Source organism: Pseudonaja textilis, chromosome 6, assembly GCF_049901715.1.
Source record: "Pseudonaja textilis isolate UNSWEBS1 chromosome 6, rPseTex1.2, whole genome shotgun sequence".
In the NCBI taxonomy this organism is placed as follows: Eukaryota; Metazoa; Chordata; class Lepidosauria; order Squamata; family Elapidae; genus Pseudonaja; species Pseudonaja textilis.
In genome coordinates, this window is record NC_141995.1 from 14726715 (window position 1) to 14745732 (window position 19018).

At 35.7% G+C, this 19018-nt stretch overlaps 1 protein-coding gene across 2 annotated transcripts in view; it reads left to right on the forward strand.

The window, feature by feature from the left end:
- LOC113434629 (melanopsin) overlaps positions 1–10860 on the forward strand; it is a 31036-nt gene extending 20176 nt beyond the window's left edge. For both annotated transcript variants that reach the window (XM_087935907.1, XM_087935908.1), the window contains exons 5-10: positions 2993–3164; positions 4487–4645; positions 5495–5602; positions 8090–8261; positions 8793–8924; positions 10308–10860. In XM_087935907.1, the coding sequence (XP_087792033.1) occupies positions 2993–3164; positions 4487–4645; positions 5495–5602; positions 8090–8261; positions 8793–8924; positions 10308–10691 (1127 nt within the window). In that variant the 3' untranslated portion in view covers positions 10692–10860. The remainder of the gene's footprint in view (positions 1–2992; positions 3165–4486; positions 4646–5494; positions 5603–8089; positions 8262–8792; positions 8925–10307) is intronic.
- Positions 10861–19018: the final 8158 nt, after the last annotated feature.

A 19018-nucleotide genomic window follows, 5' to 3' on the forward strand; every position in this document is an offset into this window, starting at 1 on the left:
ATATATATTGGTATGTATAGGACAGGGGTGTCAAACTCGATTTCATTGAGGGCCACATCAGGGTTGTGTTTGACCTCGGGGGGGTGTGCGTGGCTAGGGGGGCATGGCCAGCATATCACTCACATCAGAGGAGGTGCCTGTGGTGGCCTGAGCGCTCTGGCAGCGAAAATGGGCTCCCAAACCCCATTTTCAGCTGCGACGGCATCTTGCAACCCTCTGCCAGCAAAAAGAGGAACTCAGGAGGGCTGCGCACGACCCTCGCAAGCTCTGTTTTCGCTGTCAGAGGCACCATGGGCCAATCCTTCACTCTTTCCAGGGTGGCCCCGTGGGCCAGATCTAAGCACCCTATGGCCCGCATCTTGCCCTCAGGCCTTGAGTTTGACACCTCTGCTATAGGAGGTTTCTACAAAAATACATTCAAAAAATGCACACATTTTTTTTTCTGCTAGAAACATAGGGCTACAGGTTGCTTTCTTGATAAGCTTGACTGAATAATTAGATTTTTTTACTCTGTCTTTTATTACTTTATAAGAAACTCAGGGAGGCAAACACACTCCTTCCTCCTCCTGTTTTCCCCACAACAACAATCCTGTATGATAGGTTAGGCTAACAGTGAGTGATTGGCCCAAAGTCACCCAGCTGATTGTTGATATCTAAAGCAAGACTAGAACTCACATTCTGCCGGATTCTAGCCTGGTGCCTTAACCATTAGATCAAACTGAACCTCCTTTCATATTAGTTGATTTGATTTCCAAAAATTTAAGTGGAACTGAGGATTTCTTTATTTAGATTGGAATAATATCATACACAGCAATAAAAAATATGATTTAATTAAGTCTGAGAGATCATGTCAACCCAAAAGACTTTTAATATATTTCTCTTAATAGATGTGCTAAATGCAGCTCAAAGAGTTTTAGTGTGGTAATAAAATTAAACAAATACAATTGGGTGACTGAAAGATCCAATTATATCATTTTTAGTAGCTGTGTTGTTCATTCATCTAGGTTTGAATAAGTTAAGTTAGAGAGTTATTGTCTCTGTTGTATGTTTCACCAATTAATATTGCATTTTCCTATCCTCCCCCATTGATGGAAAGAACATATTTTGCAAGTATCCAGAACCATATATTTTAATCACTAATTAATATCTAGTCATATTATTGAAAACTGACTAGGGAAGAATTGTTATCAATGGATTTAGTGACTCACAACTAATTCTAAGCAAAACTCTAATTAGCAGATGCTGAATTTTCAAGAGCCTTTTAAATCTTTATTTTTTCAGCATAAAAACATCTGGTTCTGGGTTAAATTAAAGGATTTACTGCAACGTCTCTGTTTTTTATAAACATCAGCTTAGGAAGATGTACTTTTCTCTCCATTATAACCTGAAGCAATAGGAAAGCATCACACATTGGCTTTGCAATGTAATTCCATATATATAATCTGGTTTAAGAATGCACCAGTGAACCTTCTTGGCATCTTTTGAGCTACTCGTAGCTCTGGTGTACTTAGCAGAACGTCTGTGGATACAGTGTTATGTTAACAATCAGCATTAAAACTTTATGGCAGTAACCCTGTCCAGATGTTACAGGTTTTATCTCTCTTAAGCTTAAATAAGTCACAGCAAGGGAGTATGACAGTCAAGATATCCCAGAATGACCCCAATTCTAAGGATAGTGGGGAATTAGTTAATGTTTCATGTAAGACTTTGAAACACTTCTCCATGATCACACCTCTTCTGGTTGCACTGCCAACAGAACAAAATCATGAAGGATTTTCATTAAAAGACTACCTTCTCTGTATGTAGAATCTAACTGCAAATTACAGGATTTCACTCTTTATATCCGGAATTTAAGTAGAAGTCCTGTCCTGGGAACTCATAAATTAAAGTATAAATCAATGTTAAAATAAAGTCCACAAATAAAATCTCATTTTAAAAAACCCTTCCTCAAAGGCAGTTTAAAATAGGCAAAATATTTTGCATACATGTATGGAAAGGTATAAAGCCACTGGGAGTGGAATTGCACAGCTGAAGGATCAGTTCAATCGTCAACTGACTGATGATCAAAAATGCTCCTGTTTGTATTTTTTAAAAACATTTCAATATTTATGAGCATAGAAGCATTAGAAATTAAATAAAATTATTCCATAATTTAGCCATTGCATTCTATACAAATCTTCTACATGGCAAACATACACACGTCTCCTATATTTTTAAAAGTTTTAAACCATTTTGAACATAGAAGAATCCAAAATGAAGTAAAATAAATCCTGTAGTTTAATCTCTGTGTAGTTTTCTGCAAATATTTTTCAATTTCTAGTGATTCTGCTTTTAGGACTAACGTCTGAAGGAACATTTAGACACAGCTTAATTTGTTCTGTCAAGACTAGCATCCCCTTGTTGAGATTCCATTTTTTTTAAAAGAAACCTCTGTTGATTTTCCATTTGAGTAAGTTCTTATCAAGTTATTAATAAGTTCTTATTCAAATATAAAAATAAGTTCTTATTCCAATGGAAAAATCATCAGAAATTTCATTTAGAAAAATGGTTCTAGGTCTTGAATCTCATCTATGAGATGAATTTCTCTGAATAGTGCAAGGCATCTGTAGGAACAGGTTTGGAAATGTCTTTACTGCAAACTAATCATTTGAATAAGTTATTTAATGTATACGTTCTGATTCAAATGGCCGGTTTGCAGTAAAGACATTCCCAAACCTGTTCCTATAGGTACTTTGGACTACCAACATTCAGAGCCATGCTCACTGACATTGATGGGTATTTTAGCCAATACAAATACTGTCAAAGGCCTTCTAGAATGTGAAACTTCATAGCACAATAAATAATTTTATATTTTGGGACTAAGATTTAAAGATAAGATGAAGACAACTACATCTATTGAACGGTGTTGCTGTTTCCTTCTTAAATAACAAATTCTTACATCTGTTGTTACTTATTTTATGCCCTATATAATAAACATTTAATTAATATTTAGGTTCCTATATCCCAGAAGGTTTGATGATATCCTGTACATGGGACTATGTAAGCTATTCTCCATCAAACAGAAGTTACACCATGTTGCTATGTTGGTGTGTGTTCTTCATTCCTCTTATGATAATCTTCCATTGCTATTTATTCATGTTCCTCACCATAAGAAGTACAGGCAGGTAAGTGTATGACTGAAAAAATTAACTATTAGGAATTCAAGTACATTCCCCTTGATTATAAGCTATAATGGTGCATTAAGAACTGGAAAGAGATTCATATTCTTACCAAATAAATATTCCTCCATTATCAGTAAAGACAATGTTATATTATATCCTATCACAGAGAAGCCACAACTAAGTGAATAAGAAAGTCTCTGCCATAGGAACTTAGGAGATCAAATTTAATTTGATCCTAATAAGTGCACCATAGTGCCTACCACCCCTGTCCTATTGTCCCCATTTATTCATACTTATTTCCTGTATTCTTACTCATGTTTATACTTATACCTATTATCTTGTGAGCGACTGACAAACCAAATAAATAAAATAAATAATTCTAGACCAGAAAAACAATCCAGACTCTAAAAGGTGGTCATACAAAATCTGTTAGCTGAAAGCTTAGAGATGAAGATCAGACTGTGATTCTTAGCTTGTCTCACCTTAATTTGAATGCTGAATGTATGGTTCGTGTAAATATGACTTTTATTAGTTTTGGTACCTTAGATAAGTTCAGAAATGCTTATTGTATTGAATCATGACATGCTTGGTTTTCTTTCAGTATTTTACTTATTTCCATTTCCTGTTTTTCTTTGTTTTTGTTTTAATTTTGCAGTTTAGTTTTCTTTTGAATAGATTAGATTAAATATCTATAAGCATTGTATTCAATTGTTATGGAGCGGTGCCTTAGCCTAGAGGTGGAGCGCTCACCTCACAATGAGCAGGCTGTGAGTTCGATCCTAGGTAAAGGCGGATATTTCTCTTTCTGGGCACAATGAGAATATATCTGCTGAACAAAACTCCGCATTGATGTTAGGAAGGGCATCCGGCCAGTAAACACTAGCTCCATTCAGTTGCCCAGACTCTATCCCGCAAGAGATTATAGGACTGCTAAAAGAAGATGATTATATTCAATTGTTATCACTGGTACTATTTAAATAACACTCAATATAAATTAGAAAAGGAACATTAAATAACCGACTATTGTTAGCTTTCATCCAAGCCAGCACACTATTTCATGAAGCCATGAAGAAGCAACCAACATCTTTCAAATCCCTATGAGTTTATAACCAGTATTGTAAATAATTGCCATCATTTTTCTTATTCCCAAGACTTTCTGGCATCACTTCTGAGTATTTAAATACAGACCGCCCAGCAACCTAAGAAGAAGAAAAAGTTAAAACTTTGGTGACTAGTATAACCTGCAGCGATACCAGGTGATTGATCCCCAGCATGGCAGAATGAATTCCTAATCAAAGGCCTGCTGTTTTCTCATTCTTTTACAGGAATGTTCAGAAATTAGGATCCACCTCTAAACGGAAAAAGTCAAGCTCGCAGAGCATAAAGAATGAATGGAAACTAGCAAAAGTTGCCTTCGTAGCCATTGTGGTTTATGTTGTATCCTGGTCTCCGTATGCTTGTGTCACCCTGATTGCATGGGCTGGGTAAGTGTCAAATCACCATCTCAGTCAAGAGTAGAAAAAATAGAAAAAGAGGATAAAATGAGAAAGCACTAAACTCTTTGACAATTGTCAAATATGTCTCTCACTTAGTTACTTGGTGAGTGAGGCATTAACTATAACAAGGTCCTTGGACTCTCTGAGCATGATTGTTTACTTGCAGACATTTCATTATGCAAAGTAAGTAATGCCACCAGTGCCCAGATGATATTACCTAGTTTGGTGATGAAACGTCTACAAGAAAACAACCAAGCTCGGAGAATGTCAAGGTCCCCTCATTTCAACCCTAGACTATAATATTCTCCCTTTGTCAGTAACTGTAATAAATATTGTGCTCTGCCAGGGCAAAAAAATCCTGAATACTTCAGTTTAAATAAATACCAAGTTAGACAAAGTATTTTTCCCCTTGAAATATTCTTTACCGAGAAATGCATCACAGTTGAAAGGAATAATTCATGGTTTATCTTGTTACTCCCCCCCCCCCAAGAGCTTCCTGCCATCTCTTTCTATTTTTTGAATTGTTTTAAAAACAGTATTGTGAAAACATGTAAAATATTTATTGTATGGAACCTTCTATTTTTAAAATATTTAAAAGCATATAAGAGACACATATGTCATGGAAAGTTTTTCAGTATCAGTATCTCCCATCTGCCCTTTGTATGTATCATAATGTCATATTTCCAATTTTCTCTCTCCAAATTCCCAAAATTAAATTTATAAAAAGTCACTGAAGACATTGATATATGTGAAAGCACTGCAGCAGATCATCAAATATTCAACCATGTGCTTAGTTAAAGGTCTAGCGATTAATCTAAGTTTTTTTCTTATTTCTAGTTATGCCAGGGTCTTAACTCCATATTCTAAGTCTGTGCCTGCTGTTATTGCCAAAGCTTCAGCAATTCACAATCCTATAATTTATGCTATTATCCACCCAAGTTACAGGTATTGTAAATTCACTCTTAACACACTACTTTTATACTCTGATATATTTGAAGTGAAATTAATCCACTGTTGGATAGTAGGGCATTTTAATTTAAATTACTTCATTTCTGCCTGGATTCCTATATTTTTAGCAATTTAACTAGTAACACTATCTTTTCTGTCTGTACAGAATTTAAAAGAAAAATGAGTTTAAAGTGTATAAGTTCCTCATCAAAAGACAGTAGCTCAAGGCTGATCTTGTCTGAATTTATCAGCTAAAATAGGGTAGACCAGCAAATACGTGAATGAGAGGCCTATCCCCTAAATATCAGAGTTTTAAACTAATCCTGAAAGTTAGAAAAACATCATGGAAGAAGGCTATAATAGTTTCTATATTGCTGTCAAAATCTACCAAATGGAGTATGGAATCAAAGGGATTCCAGCTCAATTTTGTCCTCTTTATCAGGACAATGCCATAATTTTCCAAACCGATGTGTTCTAGGTGTCTTGGAACCAATGATGAACATTGATTGACATACTGTTTGCCATAACCAGTGGAAGCATTATTAATGGCAAGAAGTCCATAATGTATGGGGCAGTAAAAGAACTTTATGGACCCCTTTTTTTGAAACTTGTACTCCCCAAAAGTCAGTTCAGTCTCAAATGTTCTTGCATTCCACATGCTAAATTGGTCCTAGTTGACAATTATGGCAATTTGGGATATTACATTTCTTATTGCTTTTTCTTTTTGTGTGTATGCTTGTTGTTCATTACTAAGATTCTTTCTGGACTGAAGTAGGTAGTAAATATTATTACATAAATAACATACATTTACAGAATAAATACTTCTTTATATAATTCCTTAATCTGCAAGATTAATATGGATAGCAAAATAGAATTACCTTCCGTGCCTTTTTTGAAGAACTTAGTAATATACTATTTTTATTCCATGCCTAATCTTATGTTGTTGTAGTGCAAGTTTCACTTTCCATCTTCCATATTTTCATATTCCTTCATCCCACATAGCTAATTATTTTAATTGGCTTTCCTGATCAGAAAGACTGCATTTACAGAACTGTGTCTGTGTGCCATCAACCCTGTTAATTGCTGTAATTTGCTGTAACCATACATGCAATATACAAGCATGTGGATTACAAAGTAGCTAGACTCAGAATAACAGGGGACTGAAAACATATGAAGAATGGTTACAGGAACTGGGCATGGCTAGTCTAGTAAAGAGAAGGACCAGGGGAGACATGATAGCAGTCTTCCAATATTTGAGTGGCTGCCACAGGGAGGAAGGGGTCAAGCTATTTTCTAAAGCACCTGTAGGCCAGACAAGGAATAATGGATGGAAAATGAACAAAGAGAGATTTAACCTGGAAATAAGGAGAAGCTTTCTGACAGTGAAAAGAATCAACCAATGGAACAGAAGTTGCCCTCGGAAGTTGTAGAAGAACCATCACTTGAGACTTTCAAGGAGAGATTGGACTGCTGTTTGTCAGAAATGGTATAGGGTCTCCCACTTGGGCAGGGGGTTGGACTGGATGACCTACAAGGTTCCTTCCAACTCTGATTTCCTGTTATCTGTTAACTACTAGGGTTAAGATTTTACAATGGCCTGAAGAATAAGGTAGTATTAAAATACTAAATTTCTACCAAGCCAGCTGTCTAGCTTGGAGTTGAAGGAAGAAAATAAATTTGCTGCAACTTGGCTAAAGATAGTTAAACCAATGACAAATTCTTATTTGTTTATAAACAAAGGAAGCAGTTTTTTAAGTTAAGAAAATGTCCCAGGTGAACTACATTTGTATCTTTGATGGCCATTATATTGTAGCTGCAATCCTTGAATAGGATCATACATTTACCTAATTTAATTTATTAATTTAACAGGCATACAAATTTAATAATAAATAAATAAATTGCCAAACATGAGAGAAATGATAATATGTTTTGAGACCTTGCCATGCATATAGGTCAATCCTCACCAAATAAGATTAAATGAACATGAACTATCTATGAATATTTCCTTTCACCCAGTTCTGAAAGGAAATATTCATGTTCATGTTTCATTTTAGACTAGAATAGAATTCTTTATTGGCCAAGTGTGATTGGACACACAAGGAATTTGTCTTTGGTGCATAAGCTCTCAGTGTACATAAAAGCTATAAGTGATAAATCGTGATCATAGTCATCATAAAAATACATTCATCATAAATCATAAGATACAACATTTAGTGATAGTCACAGGATAGTAAATAAGCAATCAACATAAATCATACTAGGAAACTAAATAATAAAACAATATAAATTGTAAAGATACAAGCAACAAAGTTATAGTCATAAGTAGAAAAGGAGAGTGGTAATAGGAAAGATGAGAAGAATAATAGTAATATAGCCTTACTAAATAGTTTGACAGTGTTGTGGAAATTAGTTGTTTAGCAGAGTGATGGCATTGGGGGAAAAACTTTTAGAATCTCATTTCTTTGTTTGTTTTCTGCATTTTAGGAAAACGATTCGAAGAGCTATTCCTTGTTTGAGATTTCTCATACGAATATCTGCAAGTGAAGTTTCCACAAGTTTTGCAACTTCTTCCTTCCGGTCTTCTATGTCTAGTCGTGTCTCTTTCGTATCCAAGAACAAAAGCAGCGACATTTCCGCCATTTCTGCTACAGAAAAAGTTAAGCTTGTCTCATGGAGAAGAGGCTGATAGTCTCTCAGAGAAAAGCTTCAAGATCACCTTGAACATGCCATGATTAATTATGCATGGGCACAAACATTCAGACTCATGTCTCTTTGGTACACTTCCTCACTCTAACCTGTTTCAAGGTTAATCCATGTAATGAGCATTTTTGTAATGGGGTTGTTCAAAGAAACTTCAACCAAATTGGTATTTAATTGCACCAATCTCTCTCTCTCTCTCTCTCTCTCTCCTCCCTCCCTCCCTCCCTCCCTCCCTCCCTCTCTCTCTCTCTCTCCCTCCCTCCCCCTCTCTCTCACACACACCTCTACTATCTATCTATTAAGATATCATTAGCTGTTCATCAGCCTACTAGCCTTCCATAGAAAATGAAGATAATGCTTTTGTTAATTAAGATCAGGACTATCTGAGAAAGGACTGTTACGCTAAATACTTCTATAGAAGAAAAAATATATATACTTCATCATAACACCATCCAATTTTTCTTTTCTTTTCTCCTTTCTTTCCTAGACTTGGAGTGATGTAGAGCTTGATCCTGTGGAGACAGTCCATACAAAATTGCAGCCACCTGAAAATAACTCGTTTTCAACAAATGCAGAAGAAAAAAGCGAACTGCCCATCAATGCACCAATTGAAGAAAAGGTTAAATCAATATTTTCTAATGTTCCTTTAAGTCTTACTAACAAATCTTTTGTGCAAGCCTAAAGGGGAATTCTTCCACCTATCACAACCTTATCCCTAACAAGAGCATAAAAATCAAATGCCAAGATAAAATACTAACATAATGAGTAGCACGTGTAATATAACTTATATTAACAAATAACAAAAATATAACTTAAGCTACTATAATATGCTAATTAACTATACAAATATAAATCTAAAATATTGCAATGTATGAATGCAGGTAACACATGTTACCTAAGACTGGCTAACTACATATAATAAAAAATGAAATTATGACTACAATAGAAGATCTTCCCAGTAATGTTACTTTACCCTTTTGTATTTGAATTTAATTTTTATTCATTTTAGTGGTTGTTCATCTTTTGAAAAGAAAAACTTGCCTAAACTGGATCCTTCCCTATACTGAGGATATGGTGTAAATTCCAAGAACTATTCCCTTTCTGGTTCTCCTTTTCATTTCTTCAGTTCCTAACTTCAATTGTTATATCCAGCTGCTTCAGATTCCGTACCAGGAATCAAAACAAAATGGCAGAACCCTCCTTTTAGTTTTTGAGGAGGAACATGAAAAAAGAAACTCCTTTTTTTCACAGAGAGTGGAAGTTTTGGCAACTGCTTTATGTAACTAAAGAATACAGAGAGCATCTTCTGCTAATACTGAACAGTTGACTGTAGAAGATTTCCTGAAATGTCAGTCAGTGATATTATTAGCTGGTGTGTGCAAACATATACCGTAGACCTTGTTTGAAAGATACTTCATTATCAGTGGGATTGAAGTCCCCATAAATATTCAGAGGAGTAGTTCAGAGCCTACTACAGCCAGTTATATGCATTCATTGGAAGTAACTGATACATAAAGCAATTCATGCATAGCAACTGACTAATTTTCTAAAAGAAATATGTGATTTCTACATCCAACTTCATCCTCCACCCTACACACTGTTCTTGTTGTCCTCTTGCAACAATATAGATTGGAAGCAGTCCAATAAATGTCTTGGTGCTCTGATTAGTATTATTTATTAGAAATCAAACTATAGCATAGAATTCCAGTGAGTATTTTGCTTCCAAATGAATAATCTGTATATCTATCTGTATCAATATTGAGAGAGAGAGAGAGAGAGGGGGGGCAGGCAGTTTACAGCAACAAGTTTATGTTTTATTCTTTTGTTAACATAAAAGGGAGGGGAATGGTTTCTTTTGAAAGAAAAGCCATCAGCTCCTTGATTTGGAAATTGCTGAACCTTTTGGAAACACTATTAGACTTCTTATCAATGTGAGAACAGCTCTCCCACTTTTGGTGGATAAGATTAATATTGTTAATTTCCACTGTTTTTCCCCCCACAGTTTTCAGTATCTCCCATCTGTCCAGAAGAACCACTCAAAAGATCCCTTAAACTAAATGCTCCAGAACTGCTTCTCTTAGCCAGCTCATTGAGAGCATCATCTCTTCCATTTGACTTGAATGCTAGCAGTAGAGAGAAAAGCATGGACACCTCTCAAGCAGAAGTCCACGAAGACCCAGTAAATAGCCAGGATTCCTTGGAAACTCCCATTCTCCCGCACTCCCATTCTCTTACCTCAGAAACTACTCTGTCTGAAGAGCAATCTTTGACTGAAAATATAGAGGAAGAAAACACTGGTCTGTACTCTGCTCCAGACAAAAACTACCTGTTACTCAAAGGAAGACTTCATTCATCTACTGGACCAGTTGAGAAGCTTGTGTCGTAAGCTTGTTTCTTTGAATGATGATACCAAAAACAAAAATTGCAGAACAGTTTAAATGAAACATTTCTTCGTGCAATGCTGAGGTCATTTCTGAACAAGACTGTCAACAAAACCACCTAGTAAATATGTCTTTATATAATTGGAATAAATTTTCATTCTTCCATTACTTTAACTGGAATGCTTAATATATGACTGTCCTATCACCAGTTTCCAAGAAAAAGTGTTAAGAGCATAAGTAGCTATTAATTTTAGCCTGCACACAAATTGTGACTTAATCTTTCCTCAGTTCAGTTATCAGCTGAAAGATGATGAGTCAGAAGGATGTGTTAGAAAATAGGCAGCAATCAACCAATAACTTGCTGACTTTTTATCCTACTAAAATAGTTAATTTGTCATCTGTCTTGAAATTGAAATAGTGACACAGAAATTGATTTGAAAATGGATGTATTTAAGGAAAAAATGACTCATGTCTTACTGACCAGCAGTCCTCAGTCCTTTTCATGATACAAGTGTACTTTTTTTAGGTTAAAATCAATTTATATTTAGATGATGGGCTATATTCATAAAAGTGAAAGGGGCAGGATAAAAATTAAATTTAAATTAAATGATAAGAGTTAATATTATTACTTCCCGTGTATTTAACTACAGAGGAGTGGCAACTTTTGGAGTGAAATCAGGTATAATCTGGGCATCCTCCTGGACTCATGACTCAAGAAACCAATGGGAGTCATGGCCAGGAGGGTCTTTGTGCAATTTGGGTTGTGTGCCAACTTATTCCCTTTCTTGGACCAACAATCCCTGCTCACAGTCACCCAATCCCTAGTCATCTCATGTCTTGACTATTGCAACACGCTCTTACATGGAGCTGCCCTTGGAAAGTATCCAGAAGCTTCTATTACTTCAAAATGCAGCAGCCTGCATGCTTTTGTACAGGTCTAGATGTTCACATCTGACATCTCTCTTCCGGGAGTTGTATTGGTTCTCAATGTGCTTCCAGGTTCTAGTCAAGGTGCTGGTTGTCATTTTCAAAGCCCTACGCATCTTGGGGCCAAGTTATTTAAAGGACCATCCTTTTCTGGTCACATCTACCCAACCCATCAGAATGGGGAGGCAGGGAATGCTACTGGTCTCCTCTCCAAAAGAGGTCTTTGTGGGCCTTCTCCATGGTAATTCCCTCTCTATGGAATATCATTCCCACAGAGATAATATTGGCCCCCATTTTGACACCATTTTGCGAGGCACTGAAGATATTTTGCCAATGGGCCTGGGGATCCCAGACTGGAATGGAATCCCTCAAATGGCTCATCCAATTGTTATCACAAGAATGTAGGGGATGATTATTGCTTTTTTGTTTCTATATTGGGTTTTTACCCTTGTAAGCCGCTCAGACTCACTGAGTGAGTTGGAGCGACGGCCATATACATTTTCTTAAGTAAATAAAAAAAGTATATGGGGATCCAAACATTTGGAAAGCGTCAGTTGACTTAGAAAATGGACATCATTCATTTGGCCAGAAAATAAGATTTGTTTAAGAAACTGTTTAAGGGCCAACTTCCCAATTAATCTGTATTATTCAACTTCATTTATAAAACTTTATGGCTTTTCACAATGTTTTTATACATACTTCTTTTCATTTCAAATGTAAAGGTGTCAAGCACATGATCAAACACGCCCCCTTATCCCATTGGCAGGAACTAGACAAAGATACCATACTACCATCTTTTGTATTTCTCTAGTATTATATCAGTAAGAAAATACAATATATATATATACTAAAAAAAATGTGTTTCATAATTCATAATTCATGAACTGCTGAACTCCCAAAATAAGCTTTACTCAAGAGGGACAATAAAAGCATTTTAGTGCTCAAATATAGTTGTCTCTTTTTGTTGACCACAAGTCGTTTATGGTTTTTTTCTCATGGACATTTGATTCTGGTTTCCAAAACTTTTCATCATTGATCATACTAGGGTTTGGATAGTGACAATGTTGGTAGGGCTGCCTTAAAAGGCTAAAATATTGTGCACATGTATATGTTAAAACTCTTGGCTGGACAGTCAGCTGCTGACATGCAGTTAATTCGATATGCATGAAGTATCTGTTGATGTAGAAACAAAGTTAGAATGTCCAACTGTGAGATACATATGAATGAAAATGCTGCTCAACATGTGTTTGTTGATATATACCGTAATAGCCACATATGGCTATTAGTTCATAATTATTATTCTATGTGGCTATGATTCATTGAGATCAAATGTCTCTAGTCTTTCTAACCCCAAATCGATACATTCAAAAACTCATTTGTTCTAAGACAATTGTTTACCTATGACACAGGTGGCAATTAATAAAAAAAAAGTGTGCTGTGATACAAATCCTATCTTTTACACAGTTCTGTATGAAAAAAACCAACACAAAAAAGGCAGAGCTTATATTGTGATGTCATTTCATCAATTTGGCAACATCAAAATAAATGGGCACAACCTGAAATGGAAAGAGAGAATAATACAGTCAGATGTGCCCAAAGAACATGTTCTGGAATAAGCTCAGGCCAACATCAGGAAGGAAGGAAAAATTAGATATGAACTTTACATTTCCTATCATTTGTGGGAAGAAGTTTAATGAACCATCACTTCTTCCTTAATGACTGAATCATATAAGGTATATGTGATGCCGGCTGGGGAATTCTGGGAGTTGAACTCCACAAATCTTAAAGTTACTAAGGCTAGACACCCTGGTCTAGGGCCTCATGTGTTCATTGTATTGTAAAACACTTTCAGCAATGTATTTCTGTGCCAATGCAGCCTTAGAGAGTCCACTGTGAATGCATCACATTCCAGTGTCCAAATGTTTAAGGATATGTGCCTACCTTTTATGGTTGGTGTGTGGAATTCAGTTTACTACAGCATGGAACCCAGATGTGGCTGAAAAACAACACTGACATGCAGTTCAATCAACTCTTTCTTAGGTTGCATAATGCTTTTACATCATTAAGTCCAGAGATGATGGATAACATGAAAACAGTTCTTAAAAACAGTATGAATTATTGTTATTGTTATTTTATTCATTAAACATGGAACTCAGTCAATGGAACATTTAAAAATGTATCACAAATATCATTGACTAGCTCTGATGATTGATATGGGTTGCTGCCACATCCTAGGTATCAACCAAGCATCTTCTTAAAATATACGATGTTCCGAGTTGTGCAGTTTTTTGCAGTTCCACTGGTAATGTTATTATTGTTGTTGTTTTCAAAATATTGGTAAAATCTCTATGTCCGTGTACATAGAGATTTAAAAAATACTTTTTAAGTATTGGTACCCACTGAGATCCATTTGCATTAGTAATTAACAATAGACCTAAAGTGAACACATACAAAAATGTTCATGGTGCAAAATTAAGCACAATTAAATAATTAAAAATCCAGCAACAATAACACAAGTTCATCTATAACTTAAATCACATAGCCACTAGGTGTCATCAGTGAGATTATTTTGAAAATTATCATTTTGGAATTGATTGTATTTCACTAGCAAGACAACCTGTTGCCTTTTTACTCTGAGTCAAGTCAAATTGTATTTAACATACAGTTGTTCTGCTTCATAGCTTCAGTTTTCAGTCCCAGAAAACCCAGTGACTGAAACATCCAGAGTAAGCAATACATTTGCATGAAAGAGATACAAAACAGAAAAAAGTGCCAGCATGGCTCTGATTAAGAATAAATTATTAATATAAACCTTAATGCAGATCTTAGGGTGGAGTAAGACTTAGGAAATTGAGCTCTACTCTCTCTAACAGCAATGAACCACACCTAGTTCACATGAGCAGGTATATCTCATTATTGTGGCAGGCAACTGCTGAATAAAGAATGCATTACTCAACAGGAAAGTACCATATTTCAGGTCAAAGGCTTTTATTTGTAACACTAGACAGACATATGCATGTTCATACTTATATCACTATCATCAAGTAAGTTTCCCAGAAATGCCTACATAAATGAAATATTGTTCCCATAAATAAGAAAATATAGCAATTTTAATGAGCATTGTTGATCTACTTCAGCCTGAAATCTACTTTCTACATGAAATTGGGTGTTTCATCATGCTATTCTGGTATCCAGGGTGGATCTAAAACTTTAGATGTTACGATCCTTGTTAAATGTTTGCAAATTGCTACTTCTACCAGCAGTTAATGTCACAGTTCAGAAATCCCCTTACAGCTTTCTTAGATACTTGGAGGAAAAAAAATCCTAGTTAATGGAAAAAAGAATTTTATTTTTTGTAGCACAGAATACGAGATAATTTTATTAACGTATTTGTACCGGTATATGTTGCAAAGAAAGCCTGAAACTTCTGTTTATTTCTTTTTTATCTTTCTTTCTTTTTGCACTTGTGTCTTTTCTTTATCACTCTTTTCCTTTCTTCTTGTTTTGTTTTACTTTATATGAGTTTCCATTAGATTTTACCCTTTTAATAATTTTAATAAAATTTAGGGATATATAAAAGAGAAATCTTCCAGCTCTCATAAATTTCCCACTGATGCAAAAATTTCCCTTAAGACCCCCGCCCCCCATTAACCCTGTGTCTTTCTTGAAGATGGCCATAAAAATTCCTTTCCAGCTCCTATTATCTTATCCATTTCAACAAAACTATTCAAAGAGGTGATGGCAGTTAGCTGCAGGTTCTCATGGAATAATCTCTGCTCATTTCAATCCATTATCAATCTCCTTTTTTAATTTGCACTAATAACTGTTATGGAGAGAAATTGCTGTAAACCATTCTCATGCCTGGGAAGCTGATACCTCTTCTATTTTGAATTTAGACTTTCTTGTCCTCCTAAAACAGTTTAATCAGCATAGATTCAGCATTCCCTGCTTCATCTACTGTGATGATTTGTGGACATAGATATTTCGAACATGCTAAATCATATTTTAATAAGCTTCCAGGTTATTGTATGTATTATAGTTGAGGTTCCCACTGAATGTGACTTATAAATTCACCTAAAGCAGAATAGATTTGCCAACATTTTGTTTAGCATTCTCATGTTTTTTTATACACCAGCCTATTTGCGTAGCATATTGCTTTTGATATGTATGTCCTGTAAATGCAAACATGAACTTGCTCCTTGCTAAATATCCAAACACTTGGGTAAGCATTCCAAAAGTTGGGCAACTGATTATGAGGAAAACAAAAGTGGAAGGGTAAAACAGATTAGTCTGGTCAGTTTTTAGCCAGCTATCTAGGAGGTAGTGAGAAGGAAAATGCAGTTCTGGTCGTATGATTTCCCACTTAACAACTACATCACTTAATGACAGCTGTCGGGAACAATTGTGGACCCAAAACAAGTATAAAATGTTTGCTAAATTACCCTGGGCCACATACTTTCATTTAGTCCAATTTAGTTCCCAGATTGTATAAAGGATGGGAATCTTTTGTATCTCAGTGAATAATTTTATTTATTTATATATTTATTTGATTTGTCAATTGCTTACAAGATAATAGGTATAAGTATAAACATAGTTATGAATACATGAAATGGATACATATAAGAAAAATAAAGAAACAATAGGACAGGGACAGTAGGCACATTGGTGCACTTATGCACGCCCCCTACAGACCTCTTAGGAAAGGGGTGAGGTCAATAGTAGACAGTCTAAGGTTAAAGTTTTTGGGGTTTGGAGAAGAAACCACAGAGTCAGGTAGAGTATTCCAGACATTGACCACTCTGTTGCTGAAGTCGTATTTCCTGCAATCAAGTTTGGTGTGGTTCACCTTGAGTTTGTATCTATTGTGTGCTCTTGTGTTGTTATGGTTGAAGCTGAAGTATTCATTGACAGGTAGGACATTGCAATGTATGATTTTATATACTATACTTAGATCAGACTGAAGACGGCGTAATTCAAGGTTTTCTGGTCTAGAATTTCAAGTCTGATGGCATAAGGTATTCTGCAACGAGTAGAGGAGTGGAGAACTCTTCTTGTGAAATATTTCTGCACTTTCTCAACTGTGTTAATATCAGATACATAATGTGGGTTCCAGACTGATGAGCTGTATTCGAGTATTGGTCTAGCAAATGTTTTGTATGCTCTAGTTAGTAGTGTGATATTACCAGAGAAAAAGCTATGTAGGATTAGGTTAACAACTCTTAATGTCTGTGTGGTTACAGTGGGCTCTAGCACTTTGATCATCAGAGATGAGAACTCCAAGGTCCGTTACAGAGCTTGGATCCTCAACAAGATCTTGACTATTCAGCCTGTATTTTATTTTCTGATTTATTTATTTTTTGCCTATATGTAAGACAGAACATTTATTTGTTGAGATTTGAAGTTGCCATTTGTTTGACCATTCTGATACATAGTCAAGATCTTTTTGAAGGGTAGCAGTATTGTCTGTGGTATTGAACAGCTTTACAACATCAGCGAAAAGAATGCAGTTGCTCTTAATATGATCACAGAGATCTTTTATGTAGAGTATGAAGAGAGTTGGTCCTAGAACAGTGCCTTGGGGGACACCACTATTGACAGGTACAGAATTTGATAGGACACTTCTAATTTTGACCATTTGTTGTCTGTTTGACAGGAATGCTTCTATCCGGTTATGCAGTTGTCCAGAGATACCATAAGATTTTAGTTTTAGGAGTAGTTTGTCATGTATCACTAAATCAAAGGCTTTACAGAAGTCTATGTAGATTGTGTCTATTGCTTTGCCCTGATCGAATTGTGTAGTCCATATGTTTTTGCAGTGTAAGAGTTGCAGATTACACGATAGTTTTTTCCTGAAACCAAATTGTTTATTGGAGAGTAGGTTGTTTGCCTCTAAGTGGAGGATAACGGATTGGTTAATAATTGATTCCATGACTTTACAGGTGACATAGCATAAGGAAATTGGTCTGTAATTTTCAACTAGGCTGGGGTCTCCCTTTCTGAAGATGGGGATGACCGTTGCTTGTGACCATAGGTTAGGCAAGGAGCTGGTCCTGAAAGATTTTTCAAAGATTATGCTTAGAGGTTCGGCTATGGCAGTGGGTAGCTTTTTTAAGAAGTAGACACATATTCCATCTGGTCCAATAGATAGAGATGGTTTTAGATTGCGTAGTGCTTTTTCAACATCGTCTTCTGTAAAATCGATATGTATTAGATCATTGTAGTTGTCTGTGGTTCGGCTAGGAAATACTGGGCATGATCCATTGCTGTTTACAAATACTGAGCCAAAGAATGTGTTAAAGATGTTGGCTTTAATGGTGTCATCGTTGCAGTCTTTACCATTAGGTCCTATCAGGGGTGGAATGGACCTTGAGTCTTTTAGTTTGTTTACAAAATTGTAAAAAGCACGGGTGGAATTGGTGCATAGAAGGTTTTCCTCTTGTTTAATGTGATAATTGGTGCATTCAGTCTTTATCTGGTGGCATAAATTTTTGTATTGGCTTTTGAAATTGGCAACGTGACCAGATTTGTTTTTCTGCCAGAGTGATCTCTTTTTGGATTGAAGTTTCCTTATTGTTATGGGTAATCTGTTTTTGTTTTGTTTTGTTTTGGGAGTTGTTGTTGGTACATATAGTTTGATGACTCTTTTGACTTCAAGTAAAAATATGTTGTAATGGTCTTCAACAGTTTTGCATCCAGTATTGCATCCAATCAAGGGATGAGAGATCATTGTCTATAAGATCATAGTTGCCTTTTTTGAAGTTATAATTGGGGATCATGTCATTGTGATGATTTTTGTGTCAATCATATTTCCCAAAAGTCAATCATATTGTGGTCACTGCTGGAAAAGGGTTCTTTAGTTTGTATTCCGTAAATTAAATTCAAACCATTGCAGAAGATGAGATCGAGACAGTTGTTAAGTCTAGTGTTGTTGGTTACTAGTTGTTCCAGTCCCAGATTTGTAACAGCATTGTAGAAGGTTGCATGTATGGGTTCAGTTGTACATTCATTTAGGGTCCAGTCAATGAGGTAGATTGAAGTCACCAAGAAAGATAAAAGCGTGTGGGCAGGATGCTGCCCATGTTAGTAGTGTATTTAGCTTGTTTACATGTTCGATGTCATAATCAGGTGCTCTGTAACATAGTAAGAATAGAAATGTGATATTTAAGGATAGTTCACAGACGATGGTCTCAGGAAGAGCAAGCTCCTGGGTAACTTGGATGTTTTTTAGATGTAAGGACTTTTTATAGAAAATAGCAACACCACCTCCTCTATGAATTTAGGAGAAGCTCATCTGTTGTCTGTTCATTTCCAAGATGAATTCAAGATATTGTATAGTATTAGTAATTATAATGCAGAAGCAATGATTATAGTCTTTGGGATAGCATACTAAAGACCATAAGACTGT